General features: G+C 33.8%; 1 protein-coding gene across 4 annotated transcripts in view; it reads right to left on the reverse strand.

Annotated features, from left to right (window-relative positions):
- CSMD1 (CUB and Sushi multiple domains 1) overlaps positions 1 to 14885 on the reverse strand; it is a 1052894-nt gene that overhangs the window by 38252 nt on the left and 999757 nt on the right. For all 4 annotated transcript variants that reach the window (XM_064412131.1, XM_064412130.1, XM_064412133.1 and 1 more), the window contains 2 exons: positions 12731 to 12904; positions 633 to 821 (listed from right to left, as the gene is read on the reverse strand). In XM_064412131.1, coding sequence (XP_064268201.1) covers positions 633 to 821; positions 12731 to 12904 — 363 coding nt within the window. The remainder of the gene's footprint in view (positions 1 to 632; positions 822 to 12730; positions 12905 to 14885) is intronic.

Consider the following 14885-nt stretch of genomic DNA (forward strand, 5'->3'; position numbering starts at 1 on the left):
TTTAATTGTATTCCAAATCAGAAATCATGACAGCAAATTAACAGTGATGAGAGAAGGAAAATATCTCAATGGAAATTAAACTCTGGTCAGTTGTTATTTTGTTTGATATGAAGCTTACTGATCATAGGAACCACCAGATTCTCTCCCTCTCTGAGCAGAAAGTGATGGAGGAAATATGAAGTGATGTTATGAAAATACCCTCTTGAGCAAAAATTTTTCTATGCAATATTTCACAGATTTGTTTTCACATTTACACTAAAATGAGTCTGAAAAAAAATCTGATATAGGCATTAATGGTCTTAAATTATCATTCTAAATTATAACAAATAAATAATAATTTTAGATTTCCCTGGCTGTTTCCAGATACCTCAAGGATTCACCGATAGGGGAAATTAATGTTGACTTTCTGGCATTTGAAAAAATAGTTCCACAGCTCCCTGGAAATACATTTTTAATAATAGTAAATTACATGATATTTCGTCTTAATCTTTCCTTATTGAGATGTACCATTTGTAATTTATTGATCTTAAAGTCCACATTGTTCCTTAATAGATGGCTACACTTCTTTATTCTATCATGATTTAAAATCATGCACAACTCTTTAATGTTAATCTAACCAAATAGACACTTACACAAACACTTTGGCAATGATCTATCCCATAACCCATTAGCTTTACAGGTCAGTGCAGATGAGCCCAAGAGATAAAAGCCCTTCTTGCAATGGTATGCCACGCTTGTTCCGTATTTGAAACTTTCAGGATAATTCTGCTGTCCGTGACGAATTGCATTCTCCACAAAGCCAGGATCAGAGCAGTTCACCACTGTAAGACAAACAGTATTCATTGCTGAGGCATAACAGCAATAATTTTAGCAATAATTTTCATTGCTGCAAAAGAAGCTCCTGACTGTGGTTCATCTATGGTTCCTTTTAAATATCAGAAATATTGACTCATAAGTAAGATACTGGATCTTTTTGCTTTGAAAGTAATACTTCAATCTACTCCAGTTCTCTTAATAATCTTGGACAAGATACGTAGTATCAAGTATACAAGTGGTTCAAAAATGAAAGAGAAATTGGAGGAATTTTCATCATTCCCTTGGTAGGCTTAGTTTGGTCTTCTATCTAATTTTTATGTGAAGGAACAGTTCAAATAACACTTTGACATTTTCTCTTTGGTTTTTTTTTTTTTAATTTCCTCTAATGAGAAAATTTGCTTCAAATATTAAGGAAATATTCTGCTATTATTGCGTAGAACAGGAAAAGGACAACAGTGAAAATGAAATACTTGATAGGGGAGCAGGAGTGAGGGTAAGCACCAAAAAGCGTGAAGTAATTTTTTCAGATAGCCAATAAAAACCTAAAAAAATATAGGTATTTTCATGACTGTTTTGTTTTTATATAAATTCTAGCTACCCTCCTCACTCCTTCATTTTATACTTTGCAGTGACTGCAGAGTAATAGACTCATTTAACAGCTAGGGTTAGAAGGGACTTTTTCAAACACCCAGTTTTGCTGTCTGTTAATCTGAAAACTACATGAAAAGTTACAAACACCTGCTCCACCCTTCCCATCTTCATTCTAAAGATAACAGTATGAATAAACTAAAAAATTACTTAAAATATATTTATTATAATAAATTAAAGTCATCAAAGAACCACAGGAATCTACCTTTGAAGTATGTCATTTACTTCAAATCAATTTTCATGAAAAATAAATAAATAGACAAGAATATAGATAGGATTATCATTCTAGAAGTAAGATATACATAGTCTCCAATGGACTGCTTTTTATTCTTTTTATTCAAAAGCTTAAGTTTTACCATACATTCAATTTAAATGTGCTCATTAGGCAATACACTAGAACAAGGCATCTTGTGCAAATACTCATTCATTGAGGGGACATTTCATTCAATCAGTTAAAAAGCATCAGGATTTTATAAAAATTCTAACATCTTAAAATTTAATCTGGAGAAAATGCAGTTTTAATTTATTTATGCTTATCTTTTAAAGCAATGTTCTTAAAAGTGTTAAATGTTCATAATTTTAGCCTCACAATTCGAAACAAACATATACCTAGGTCTAAAGAATGTCTCATATGGATCTAAAGTTTTCCCTCATAAAAATTATTTTAGAAGTAATATTTGGAGAAAAGAACTCTTTTTGGCATAAAGAAACCTACTTTTCATGTACCAATTGTTATTAAAATCACTGACAATACAATTACACAGAAAAGTTCAATATATGTAAAAAATTAGGTATTACAATGATGCACACAAAACATAAGAAAGGTATTACGTAGAATGATTATGTTCAATAAAAGAGACAAGTTTGCTGTATTGTTGGGGTTTTTTTGTGTGTTCCTGAGCAGTAATAAAACTTCAGTCTCCTAACTGAAACTATTCTTATTTGATTTATGGTGAATCCTTAAATAATTCACCAGAGAAGTTACATCCAGCTTACATTATAATAGTTTAACTTATATTTCATATTAAAAACTTTTATTTAAACATAATGTTATAACAATAACATCTAATATAGAAATCAGATAACTACAGGTTAAATATGTGTTTACATAAGATTTCATTGACAGAAAAAAGTACCTCTTTAGCTCTGGACTATTTTTTCCCTGTTCCATAAGACAGGGAAAAATATCAAGCCCTAACATCTCACTGCTCTTTGAAACTGTGAAAAATTTGGATGTGGAAGTCTGTGTCTCTGTACTTGCTTTGAAGAGCTCCAAAAATCCTTTCTTCTGGAGATCTCTAGAAGTATTACCAAGAGAAAATGCTTTTTTCTTTTACATGACACATTCTTTGTTACTGCTTTTTTTTCCCATGGTTACTCATCTTTGTCAGCTAAGTCTAATTCTTGCACTGGCAATATAACTATCATAGTAGAACAGGAACATGTGAAAGTCTGTAGAATGTAGAGTCTACTGACATGTTACCTTACCAAAACATTAAGTTAGATCTGAAGGAGCTCATATGTACTCACAATACAATCCTTACAGAAACCAGCACAATTCCCAAAAGCAAAACATGCTGCATCCTAATTAACCCTGTTTCCTAGGCAATTAGACACAGTGTAGTGCTGGGTAGATGCTGATGTAAAGTTCTGCTTTTGGAACTAGCCTGCATCCTCTGCACAGTTATAAGCTGTCGTGTACAAATACATACCTAAACTTAATTTTTCCACATAAATGTATACATGTTCCTAAACATTTGAATACACATCTGCATCAATGTGAATTAAAGAAAGTCAGCACTTGTTTTCTGGCATGAGGCCAGTAGACGGTGGCTCAGTCTATGCCATTGTGCACTGCTACCCTCCAGAACAGAGTGAATTTCTCTGAACCGCTCATGAAGAATGACCCTCCTGTCCATGCTAACTCCTGAGCCATGCTCCAAACAATTCCTGTGAATGTGCCACTTGGTTCAAATGAAAAACCATCTAAATAAGTAGAAGCAAGTCAGCTGCCATGCCAAGTACTGTTTAATTTAAAAATACAGATTGATTTAATTTCAAACACAGAAGTGAATACTTCAAAATCTTTCAATTAAGCTAAAACTATTTTTAATAGTAATTTGATTCCCAATCTCACCATTACACAATATCACTATTGTGATCCACCATATCAAAAAATGAAGTCCAGGCCTGTATGGAATATTTGTATTGCTAGAGAACAGAATTCAGGTCTTCCTGAGACCTATATCCATGTTATCATCAGTACACTATTTTGCAATGAAACCGTGTACCAAAAAGTAACTATGGCAAAATAACACCTTTCTATTCCACTGATACCTGTTCTAGCAACTACACATTCAAGAGCTGCTCTTCCCTTAAATTACACAGATTAAAAAAAAAGATGGAATTGTGCTTTATGGCTGTAAAAATATATGTAAAATCCTGTGGAAATATAATAATTACATTCTTCTGTCAATACTCCAATGGTGAATTAATATAATTTTATCAATATATCAATCATATTTAAATTTTTTCTGTATTAGAAATTTTATCCTGGTACAAATTGAACTCCTTGTTGTACTCAACAGAGATCCACAGTACAGATGCATGTTTAGTAGCCTGCATTTAATATCACCCAAATTTGTTTTATCTAAGGAATATAGCACTAAAAACTGGGCATTCACAGATTAAACAAGACATCTACTTTTACAGTAAAATTTAATTAATGAATGCACAAAATTAGTAGAAATTTGCATGAGGACACATACTACTGAATTCTTCCCAAGCTATAGGACAAGATTCATACTGCTTATCAGATTTTCTTACAATGTAAGAAGAATCTTTTTTCATGCAATCTATATTTTAGTTTACTTTCTGGTGGGATTTTTGGGTGGTTTCGTTTGGTGGTTTTAGGTGTGGTTTTTGCATTTGTTTAAGTTTTTTTGTTTTTCAGGGTTTTTAAGGTTGTTTGTTTATTTGGTTTGGTTTTGGTTTTTTTTGTTTTGTTTTTGTTATTGTTTTGTCTGAGAAGGAAGTTGCAGATGCTCTGGTATTCTCTTTGATGGAATGGTAAGGACAGTAGAGATCTACAGGCACAAACCTTTAATAGAAAGTGTCTTCCAGAGCAAAAATGTAGACAACTCGTCATAGTATCATAGACTATCAGCCACACAGAAATCTCATTTGGGAGTTGTGGGAACTCCAGAATATCTGAAAGAGCTATTTTTTAACTATAATATTGACTACTTGTTTTATTTCTGGATCAAAGTGATAAACAATCAAATACTGTACAGACAAAAATTATGTAAGAGAAAAAGCAGTAAAATAAACAGTGCAATGCCATTTTAGGATTTATTTTAAAAAAACAAAACAAAAAAAAAAATAAACCAAAAGTGCTTATTTTTCACTGCAATTTAGAGAAAATCATTCCTATTGAACTCAAATATGCACTAGATTAGTTGAAAGAGAACATTGAAAGTAATAGTTATAATTATTTTAATCTCATAATACTCTACTTAAATAGAAGAAAAATCTGATGCATGTTAAAAATTCTCATATTATTGAAGGTTATGTAGATTCATGAATGCAACTATTATCAAATATTCTCATCCTATGGATTATTCAATTATCTCCCTAGGTTAATTTTTAAACAGCATTCACAAGAGCTGTCCCTATGTTTTGTGAGGTTGAGATTATTAACATAAAACAAAATCAAATATACTATTTAAAATTAAATCTTTGGTTTAACAGGTAATCATGCCAAGCTCTCTTATGGAAAGTGAGAAATTCAGTATTAGAAATTAAAACAAACTTTTCTGCATGAAGATATGCTGGCCCAAAGCTACCCAAAAGCAATTCTAACTGAACTATTTTTGCAAGTCAATAGGGAGAACAGAAAAAGTTAATTCTATATGCAGACCAGAAATATGGAATATTCAAGAAATATATTGCAATCCCAAAGTATCAATTTTTCTGTGTGATTCAGAGTTTTCACTCCAATACCAGCAGTATCTGTTTAGACAGCTCAGTGATGAATGAAATACAAAACAGTCACCAAATGCATAATTTAAGCATGTGCTCTGTGAACATAATCCTTGCATCATACATAAAGTCTTATCAAATGATTATGCAAGAGAATACGATCCCTCAAGTTAAAAAGTAACCACAATTATGCCTGCAGTGCCACTTAAGATCAGCTATCAGTTTTTAAATATATACACAAATGTGCTGCTGTTAAGAATGGCTGCAGTAAGTAGTACTTTAGAAAAGAATTTGAGTTGGCTGGCATACAGAACTAAGGCAGTATTTCCCCAATTGCCTTTCACCCTGGGGACTCAATTGTAAATCACAGGGAGAGTAGATGGAGATTGCTCTCTCTCAATGACACCTGTCAAGAGTTGCATGGGAAATGAATTCTGTCAGTCTTGGTTAAGTCTTCTGAGAAAAGCTGGAGAATACTCCAAGTCTGCCCGAATAACTTTGGAACCTCACACTGAATAGATTCAAACCCTTGAGGACAAAGAAGTTAAAAGACCATATCAGAGTCCTCTAGGGCAGCTTTCTGTTAAGAAGTTGAATGATCATCAAAAAGTACATAATTCACATAATTTGTTTCTTGATCTTTTTTTCTTGAAAGAAACAATCTTAAGATTTTTTATAAATTTTCAGATCTTATAAAGAGATTTTTAAACATTTTTTTAGGGGAATAGTATTGCATTAATGTTGGTATCTAGAAAATGTTGGGGGACTAACACTCTAGAGTGCATAAAAAGTATTCACTCTGGTTTTATGATAAGTTTTTAAAAATGCTGCCTATAAAAAGAAAGAAAGCTCTGTTTATGAAAGCATGATGACAAAATTGCCGGTAAATGGAATTTTAGTAAAGGACAATGCAAAGTCAACAATAAACACGAATGAAAACTTCTCAGATTTTGCTGGGTATTGCAATAGCAAATTGACCAGAAAGATAAAGTACTTACCTGTTATTTTTCTCTTGTTTCTCTGTATGCAAAATTAATTTTTGGGCATTTATGTACAAGTAGTATTAACACAATAGGTTTTGTCAGACTAGTACAAACTCTGGGATCGTGACTTAAAGTCTTTTTCTTCAGAGCCTTTATTAATCTTTATTAATCTTTATTAATCTGAGTATTGTTTTTCACCAGGATGAGGAACTCTTCAGCTGCCTCGCTACCTTTTGAAATGTCTTTTCATGATCCCCAGGCTGTTTTCACTGCAGAGGGGGGCATCTCTGCCAGATCAGGTAAATATCTCAGACACCGTTTGGCATCTCCCAGGGCACCTCACCTCCTTGTTAAGGAAACTCACTCAAGTGCAAGTTATCCTTCTGAAGAATATCAACATGCTATCAATATGAGCAGATTAGGCATATCTGACATTTAAGTATAAATAAGTCACAACAAAGGCCTATGACTTTGGAAAAAACAAAACTGAATGAAATGCATTTTTCAGCTTATACAAATCCTTGACTACACAGATTGAAAACTGCTTAAATTCAGAACTGCTTTATCTTTGGATGATTGGTCACCAATCTCAATCTATCAGATGCCATCAGAAAGGTTATTTTTCTTGTCAGTGAAGGAATGGAACATATTACCACTGGTTCAAATGACATAGCCACTAAATAGAACACAATAAAATTAGCAATTCTTTGTAGATACCAGTATCCTGATAAGACATAAAAGCCCAATTAAACATTTCAAGAATCTAAGACCAATGAGATAAAGAATGATAAACCTTTCAAGTTAGAAATTCAGCACAAATGCAGTATAAATAGAAACCTGAATTCTTTATTACTAACAAATAGCCTGGACTTACAGATACAGGCTGGAGAATGTGAGCTAACTCAAACCTCTGCAACTTTGCCCAATGGATCTTCCCATCAAAGTGTTTCTGGTCTTAAGAAATTTATTTCTGACAGGAGAAAAGCTCCTAAATCTCATTTATAAAAAGATAAAAGAATTCTGAAGAAAACAGTGGCAAAGGATATCCACTTTTCCTGGTACAGATGATGAATATGAGTCTACCTTAATACAGGCACAAAGTGTGGTGTTTAATACAGCTTCAAGCATAGAAAGAAACAGCAGCTCTTGCTGGAAGCATAATATATGGAAAAATGACCTGCAGTGCAATCAGGAGTGCAGAGTCCTGATGAGACCACCTCATTCAGTTCTCATTTTGGTGGTAAGGAGTTATTATGACAAGTAGAAAGAATGGAGATTGGCTTTCTGTGCTTCCAAAGACTAAATGAAAAGTGGTTCCAAACTGCTAATGGGAAAAAAAACCTCAGTGAACATACTTGGCTTAGGATTTAATATAGTCATAACTACTTCTGGGGTAGCACATCAGGCTGCACCAAGCTCTACTCAGACAGGTGTGCAGCAGAGAATAGAGATCTGGGTATTGTAATTTTTCTGATGCCATTTGGTTTCAGTTTAAAGGCAAGTAAACCAAATACTTGACCTGTTCTCTATCAAATATATAAAAGTAAAGACAGAATCCATGTGGAGAATGATGAATTTAAACGATGAATTTAGTCATACTTCAGAGACCTTCACATTCCAGAAAAGGTTATTGCCAATCTTTAGAAAATACTGAGTCCATCAAAAGGATTAAATACAATTTAAAAACCAGATATTAATGTTTAAATAACTAAAAAAATTTGGGGTTTCTATCTCACAAAATTAACATCACAACATGGTCTATTAACTTGTGACAGAAACAGTGGGAACATAGTTTCCCCAAGCCATGGGTATTTTAAGAATTACATTACCTCGGAACACAGGTCCAAATAAAATACTAAAAAAATATGTAGACTTTCAGAGACAAAAGGTTTTACTTGCTGGGCCAAAACATACACAAAAGCATTCTGGAGTAAGGGGAAATATCATTGCAAAGCAATCCAGTGCTGGCAATGCATTTAGGTTGTTTTTTTTTTTTTCATACAAATACAGATCTTAAATAGCAAATGTGATCTTTTGTGTGCATTACTTTTTTCTTATCTAAAACCTCCCATTTAATTTCCTTACTAAATTTCCTGTCACTGATTACTTAATAGTTAACCTATTATTGACACAACAGACAGAAGCAATCACTGCAAAAGGCTGCCTAAGAACTACCTCAGCTTTATTTTCCAAAAATATCAAGGTTTTGCATGCACACATAACAGCCCAGTTTCAGCAAAAATAAAATAAAATAAAATAAAATAAAATAAAATAAAATAAAATAAAATAAAATAAAATAAAATAAAATAAAATAAAATAAAATAAAATTTCTGCAATACCTTCAAGCAGTAATCTTTAATTTGTAGCATTTGCTGTACAGTCTCAGCCAAATGAAGCCCAGTTCATTACTGACTCAGGTGAACTCAACCGAGTTTGAAAGAAAGGTCATATGTAAAATCTCAGTTGAATTAAATGATACAGGTTTGCCAGGAATCAATCCTTTCCCAGCAGGATATTTAAAGAGCTGGAAGGTTTACTTTCTTTGTAAAAAAATTAATAATTCATTGTTAACACTGAACTTCAAAACAAATGTTTTCCACACATAGATAAAACACAATTTTAGAAGTAAAGGCTTATGCCAGAAAAAATTATAATACTTGCTTTAGGTAAGTTCTAATCAATTAATTAAGACAAAATTCGACATAGGAATATTGTTGGTGTATATATATAGTCTTTAGACAAAATATGTACAGAAGAATACTTGAACTTGGAAGTGACAACTAAACAGTTTTCCCAGTGAAAAACTAGTTAGGTTTTGAACAGCTGTAAGAATGGAAATCCACAATGTCTCTAGGAAATTTATTTAGGTGTTTTTTCACCCTCACATTTAAAAAGCTTTTTCTTAGGCTTGCTTTTGTACCCTTTGCATCACATACTTCCGGTGAGCGCCACTGAGAAGTCTGGCCCTCTTTTTTTAGACTGTCCCTTAGATACATATAGATAACAAGCAATATTCCCCTGAGCCTTCTCTCCCCTTAGCTGTACACCCCAGTTCTCAGTCTTTCTTCAAATCAGAGGTGAGCCATGAGAAAAGTTTGTTTCTCTGAAGATATATTTAGGAACGGGCAGAATACACCAGAGAGAGGAGGCCACACACACAACAGTGAGAAGTAAGAAAGGGAGCAGAGTTTAGAGGAGAAGGCAGTGCATTAGGGAGTAGATACTCTCTGAAACCTGTGGAGAACACCCTGCACAGAAGAAAAGTGAGCAGGAACAGCAGAGAGAAACTGTAAACTGCAAGGTCAACCAACCATCCTAACTTAAAATGAGAAACAATACAAATTATCAAGAAAATTATATTGCAGAACTTTAAATTTTCATATAATTGAAGGACAAATCCACGACATTTCTTGATCAGAGATGCCTGTACTGGGAGAATGGTATAGAACTACTCTTAACACTGATAGGGTTTAGCTGAAGTGGATATTGAATATTCCCTTTACAGCACAACTAAATATCTTCTGGTGCACAAATGCATTTACCACAGTTATTGTTACTTTATACAGTATATTACTCTCCATAAGGAGAGATTTCTTGGACAAATTGCAAACTTCATGACAACTTCTTCAAGCCCTTTAAATCAGTTAAACTGGGTCACAGAGGTGAGCAGCTGCAGTGTTGTCATGATTAGCAGCAAAGCACTCTGGGTTTTAGCAGGTGCATGGAGCAGATGACAAAATTAGGTGGATCCTTGCAGTTCATGATGGAAGAGATAAAAGACAGTCACCGAAAAATATATGTTGCTATAGAGAAAGAAGTACTAAGTGAAGAGAAGAATGAAGTGAAGAAACAGTGAGTGAAAGGCAAAAGTCCAGCTTCTTACCACCTGCATGAGAATAGACAAAACTGTAGACACTAAGCTAAGAGAACTATGAGCCACTCCATTCTGGTAGGAGTTTACAATTTTTAAATGAATGGATCTTGGCAGAACTGCATCTATAATACTCACTCCTTTCAGAAAAGCAACCTCCCTAAACAAGGTTTCAGACCATAAACTGGCCTCAATCAAACTCAAATTTCTGTGAAAAAATTTTAAAAGGAAAACAAAAGTAGATAGGAGAGACCACTGAAATAATGTTGTATTAACTGTAAGCATCCTAAATCTTATGTTCTTTTTAAAAATCTTCCCAGTCTTTGAATTGTTTTTCCTTGCTTCATTTATATTTGTTTTCCTTTTAATAAATGTAATGGAATTCAATGTAAATAGCTGAGTAACTCAGCTTGTAAATGGGGTTGAACTTCAATAAAGCTGTTCTATCTCTTCCTCTGGCAGTCAAACAGAGCAGATTATGATTGCATTCACAGTATAAGTGAAAAGGTATGTGCTTCCAACAACTAAAACCTTACTTAAATGCCTCAAAGATGAGACAGACAGGCTTGTACACTTAGGTCTAGCAAAAGAAAACAGCATAAAAGGAAAAGAAATACATGCACCTAAATAGGAACAGTTTGCTAACTCTTGTTTCTCTGTTCCAATAATTATATTGCTATGTTAGTTAACTCACTTGAATAAATTCTGAGGGTAGTGACTGAGGGAATTGCCATCTCTTTATTGTTTTAATGAGAATGAAAGATCTAATTCCACACACACTGAGCCTGAAATTGCATCAGCTATCTCTGAAACATTATGATGAGCTAATCACCAAAGATAATTATTATTCTTAGAAACAACAGTTGTAGAACAATAAGATTTTTAATAAACCAACAGGTGGAGATAATAAAAGTACAATAGCTGATGTTAAGTTCTGATTACATGAACTTTAATCCCAATGTTGTATCCTTAGAATGACTTTGCTGCCTGCAATTTCCTTTAGCTCATAAAAGTCTATTCAAAGAACAAAAAGCATAGTATTTACATTGTTCTAATATTTTTCTAGTGGGGAAAAATACTCAAGAAAAGTTTAGTAACCACTGAATTTCTTCATAAATTTTTGTTCTATTTCTTTGCATGTTCCATAGCAGAAATAGCCATCAGATTCTTTCCAGACACTAAGCATTTTTTAATTTGTTTGTGGTTTACATGTTTGGTAATTAATACTGTTATTAACATTTATAAATGAACCCAGATAATTCCAGCTTTGAATATGACCAAGAACAACATTTGTAAATTAGAGCTATTAAAATACTTTCCCTTCCAGAGCCTTCACAAAAAGGGCACTGAAGGATATAGAGTATCTCAGAATGTTTTCCACAGGCCTTTGAGATCTTTCAGTATATCTTACATGATTTACCTCATGTCCTGCCTTCACTTCTCTGTCAGTTTGCATCTATGATTTGGGCTAGAAGATGCTCAATCTGCCTCAATGTCTCAAAAGAATATTATTCACAATATCATTAAATATCAGTATCTTACGGGATTCAGCATTGAGAAAGCATGTACTATACCAGTAGAAGTTATTTTGGGGCATATAACATAAAAATACTAAACTAGTGAACAGATTTTAGGTGTCTGATCAAGATATTGGTGGAACAGACCAAAGATGAGATGCCAGCTCCATATTCTGCAACAATAGCCAAAAATTAAAGAAAATAAATAAAAACATTGGTCAAAAATGGAAGGAATAAAAAAAGGTTAACTTCAGAGAGTTTAAATCTTAATTACAGGGGTCCAGATAAAGAATTCAATCTGAGTATTGTAGATTGTGTTTGAAAATGTTTTTTTTTTTTTTTCTCATACCATAAATCTTTGCTTCATTCTCGTTTCTCAAATATGTTCACCTTACCCACAGCACACCAGGAATCAAATTCAGATGTCTTTGCAAAAAAAACCCAAGCAGAATTAAATCTTACTTTATGCCTTTTTTTCTTTTTTTTTTTTTTCTTTTTTTTTTTTTTTTTTTGTGGGGCAAGAAAAATCAGGTTTAACATTTGTCAGGTATTGGTAGAAAAACAGAGAATTTATAATGTTTTGATACATAAATATTCACTTTCATAATGACCATTTATGAAAACTATATTAAAATGCACCTAATTCAGGCTAGACAGGCAACCATGATTTATTGATGTAATATAACTTTTGTGATACAAAGTTCACTTTATATGTCTATAAACTAAATGCTGAAGATTGCCATCTCAGAACTTTGAGTTAAAAATACTGGAAAATATCAGCTTCCCCAGTACTCAGCCATAGCAACAATCTCCAATACAGAAATGCAGAAACTCAGATAAAGGTGAGAATAAGGTCCTAAAGCACAGACTTGTGAGTTATATCCAAGCATTTTAAGGCCAGGTAAAACTCTTACCTCGGCAGTTGGGTAAAGGGCTACTCCACTGCCCATTGCTTCGACACTGTGCTCGAGAAGCACCCTGAAGTAAGTATCCAGTGTTGCAGGTAAAATTCACCACATCGTTTAAATTGAACTCACTGCCGTTAGTCATTCCATGAGCTGGATTCCCAGGATGTCCACATGTGATTGCTGTTAGAAAAAAAATAGGCAGGTTAGCATCAAAGTAAAAGGTACTGATCCATGAAACCAGTTGCAGGTTGGAATCTTTGGCATTTGGTTTTTGACTTCGGTTTTTTTCCCTGCTTCTGAATTTGTCTTTGATATTTATACAAGACATACAAGAACAATAATAGCATATATTTATTGAGAATTCCTAACTGCACTATTTTGTTACCTTATGTTGAAAGTTGTAATAAATCTAAATCTATATTTATATATATATATATATGTGTGTGTGTATTTAATATGTGCATTTTAACACACATCTGATATGCATTAGACCTTTAAAAATGCATTTTAAAATTCCTACTAATACAAATAAAGGAAAATATTTTTTCCCAGCAAACTTAAACATGTAGTAGAGCCAAACAAATTTGATGCGCTCTTTCAGGACATTCTGGAGTTCTGAAGCATTCCAGTTTCAAAGATCTTGCATTGGTTTGCTGAAGTAGTGATTGTTTCAATCTGATTTTCTTATGACTACAAACAAATAATTTTTGGGAGTAAATCTTTCCCATTATATATTATATGTGTTGAGTTTGCCAAAACAGAACTTACAAAGTAAGCTTATTATGGTCAAGCTCTAGTTTTCCATGTGATGAGATATTAAAATATTATAGAAAAAGATATAAAAGCATAGATTCTAACAATGTCAAATCAGAAGCTACATATACACACATGCACAAACACAGAACTTCTCAACTCTGTACTAGTGATGCTTACAGTACTTGAAAAAATAACCTACACACGGATTTATTTTTTCTTTTGATTCTGTTGTGCTGCTACTCACAAGGAACTAAGCAGAAATCTTATTTCCTGTTAACTCTCAATAAGCAGCAACTGAAAGACCTTTCAGAAAATACTTGGCTAAAGTGTAGTCCAGCTGATTATCCAGTAGAGAAAGAAAGGGGGCAATGGGGAAAGACCTGTGTGCCACAAATTTTGCAAGATGAAGAAGGCTGACTTGTATATGAAACTAAGAATGTTAGGGAGTCATGGGTGGAGAGCTGTTAAGTGCCTCTTTAGGCATTGTTTTTTAAGACAACAGTGTCTGGTACTTTACAAATCTAAAAATCCTTTCAAAGGTAATTAAACATATAAAAAGAGTGGATGTTCTGTAAAAAGCTCACAAAATAAAGACCAATGTGGGAAAATTTTCAGGGGCATCTCCTCTGTCTTTGCAATGTCTCTGCCATTATATTGGATTTACCTGAGATGGATGTCCTACAGTGCTGTGCTTTGCATCATTATCTAGAAAGGTGTTGAGAACACCCCATTGTTTTGCTACTGCTGAGCAGCACTGCACAGCATCACTGCTGTCTCCCCAGCATTCCACCTTCCCACCAGTAGGCCAGGAGTGTCTCAACCTCACAAGGGGATATAACCAGGGCAGCTGAGCAAAGGGATGTTCCATACCGTATGATGTTTGCTCAGATATGAAAGCTAAGAGGGAGGAGGAGGAGGAAGGGGCAAGGCAGGGTGGCAGCAGGGAAGGAGGAGAGGTATCATCCCTTATTTACACACATGTTTTGGAGCAACTGTTACACATGCTGATGCCTTCTTTCTTGGGACACAGCCAGACATTGTTGTTTATGGGAAGTAGAAAATTAAAAATTTATTTTCTTTGCTTGCACATGCAACCATTCCCTTTTGTTTTAGCAAGCTGCCATCTTATTTTTTTCCCCTGCCTTTCTGAGGAGGGGAGTGAGTGTGGCCACCTGGCATCCAGCCGAGGTCAACAGCCATATTTCTACTTCAGGCTCCACAATGCTCAGTCAAAAAATATTTCAGTAGAACACATTTCTAGCATTGGTGAACAGTATGTTTTCACTTTACCTCTCAGAAATATGAGTCTCATTTTTATGGGAATTTCTTAAATAAATTAATCAAAGGAGGAAAGTCCCCTGAACTTTGAATGCTGACATAAACCCAATCATCTTATATGTTTTTT

Source organism: Passer domesticus, chromosome 3 (genome assembly GCF_036417665.1).
Source record: "Passer domesticus isolate bPasDom1 chromosome 3, bPasDom1.hap1, whole genome shotgun sequence".
NCBI lineage: Eukaryota > Metazoa > Chordata > Aves > Passeriformes > Passeridae > Passer > Passer domesticus.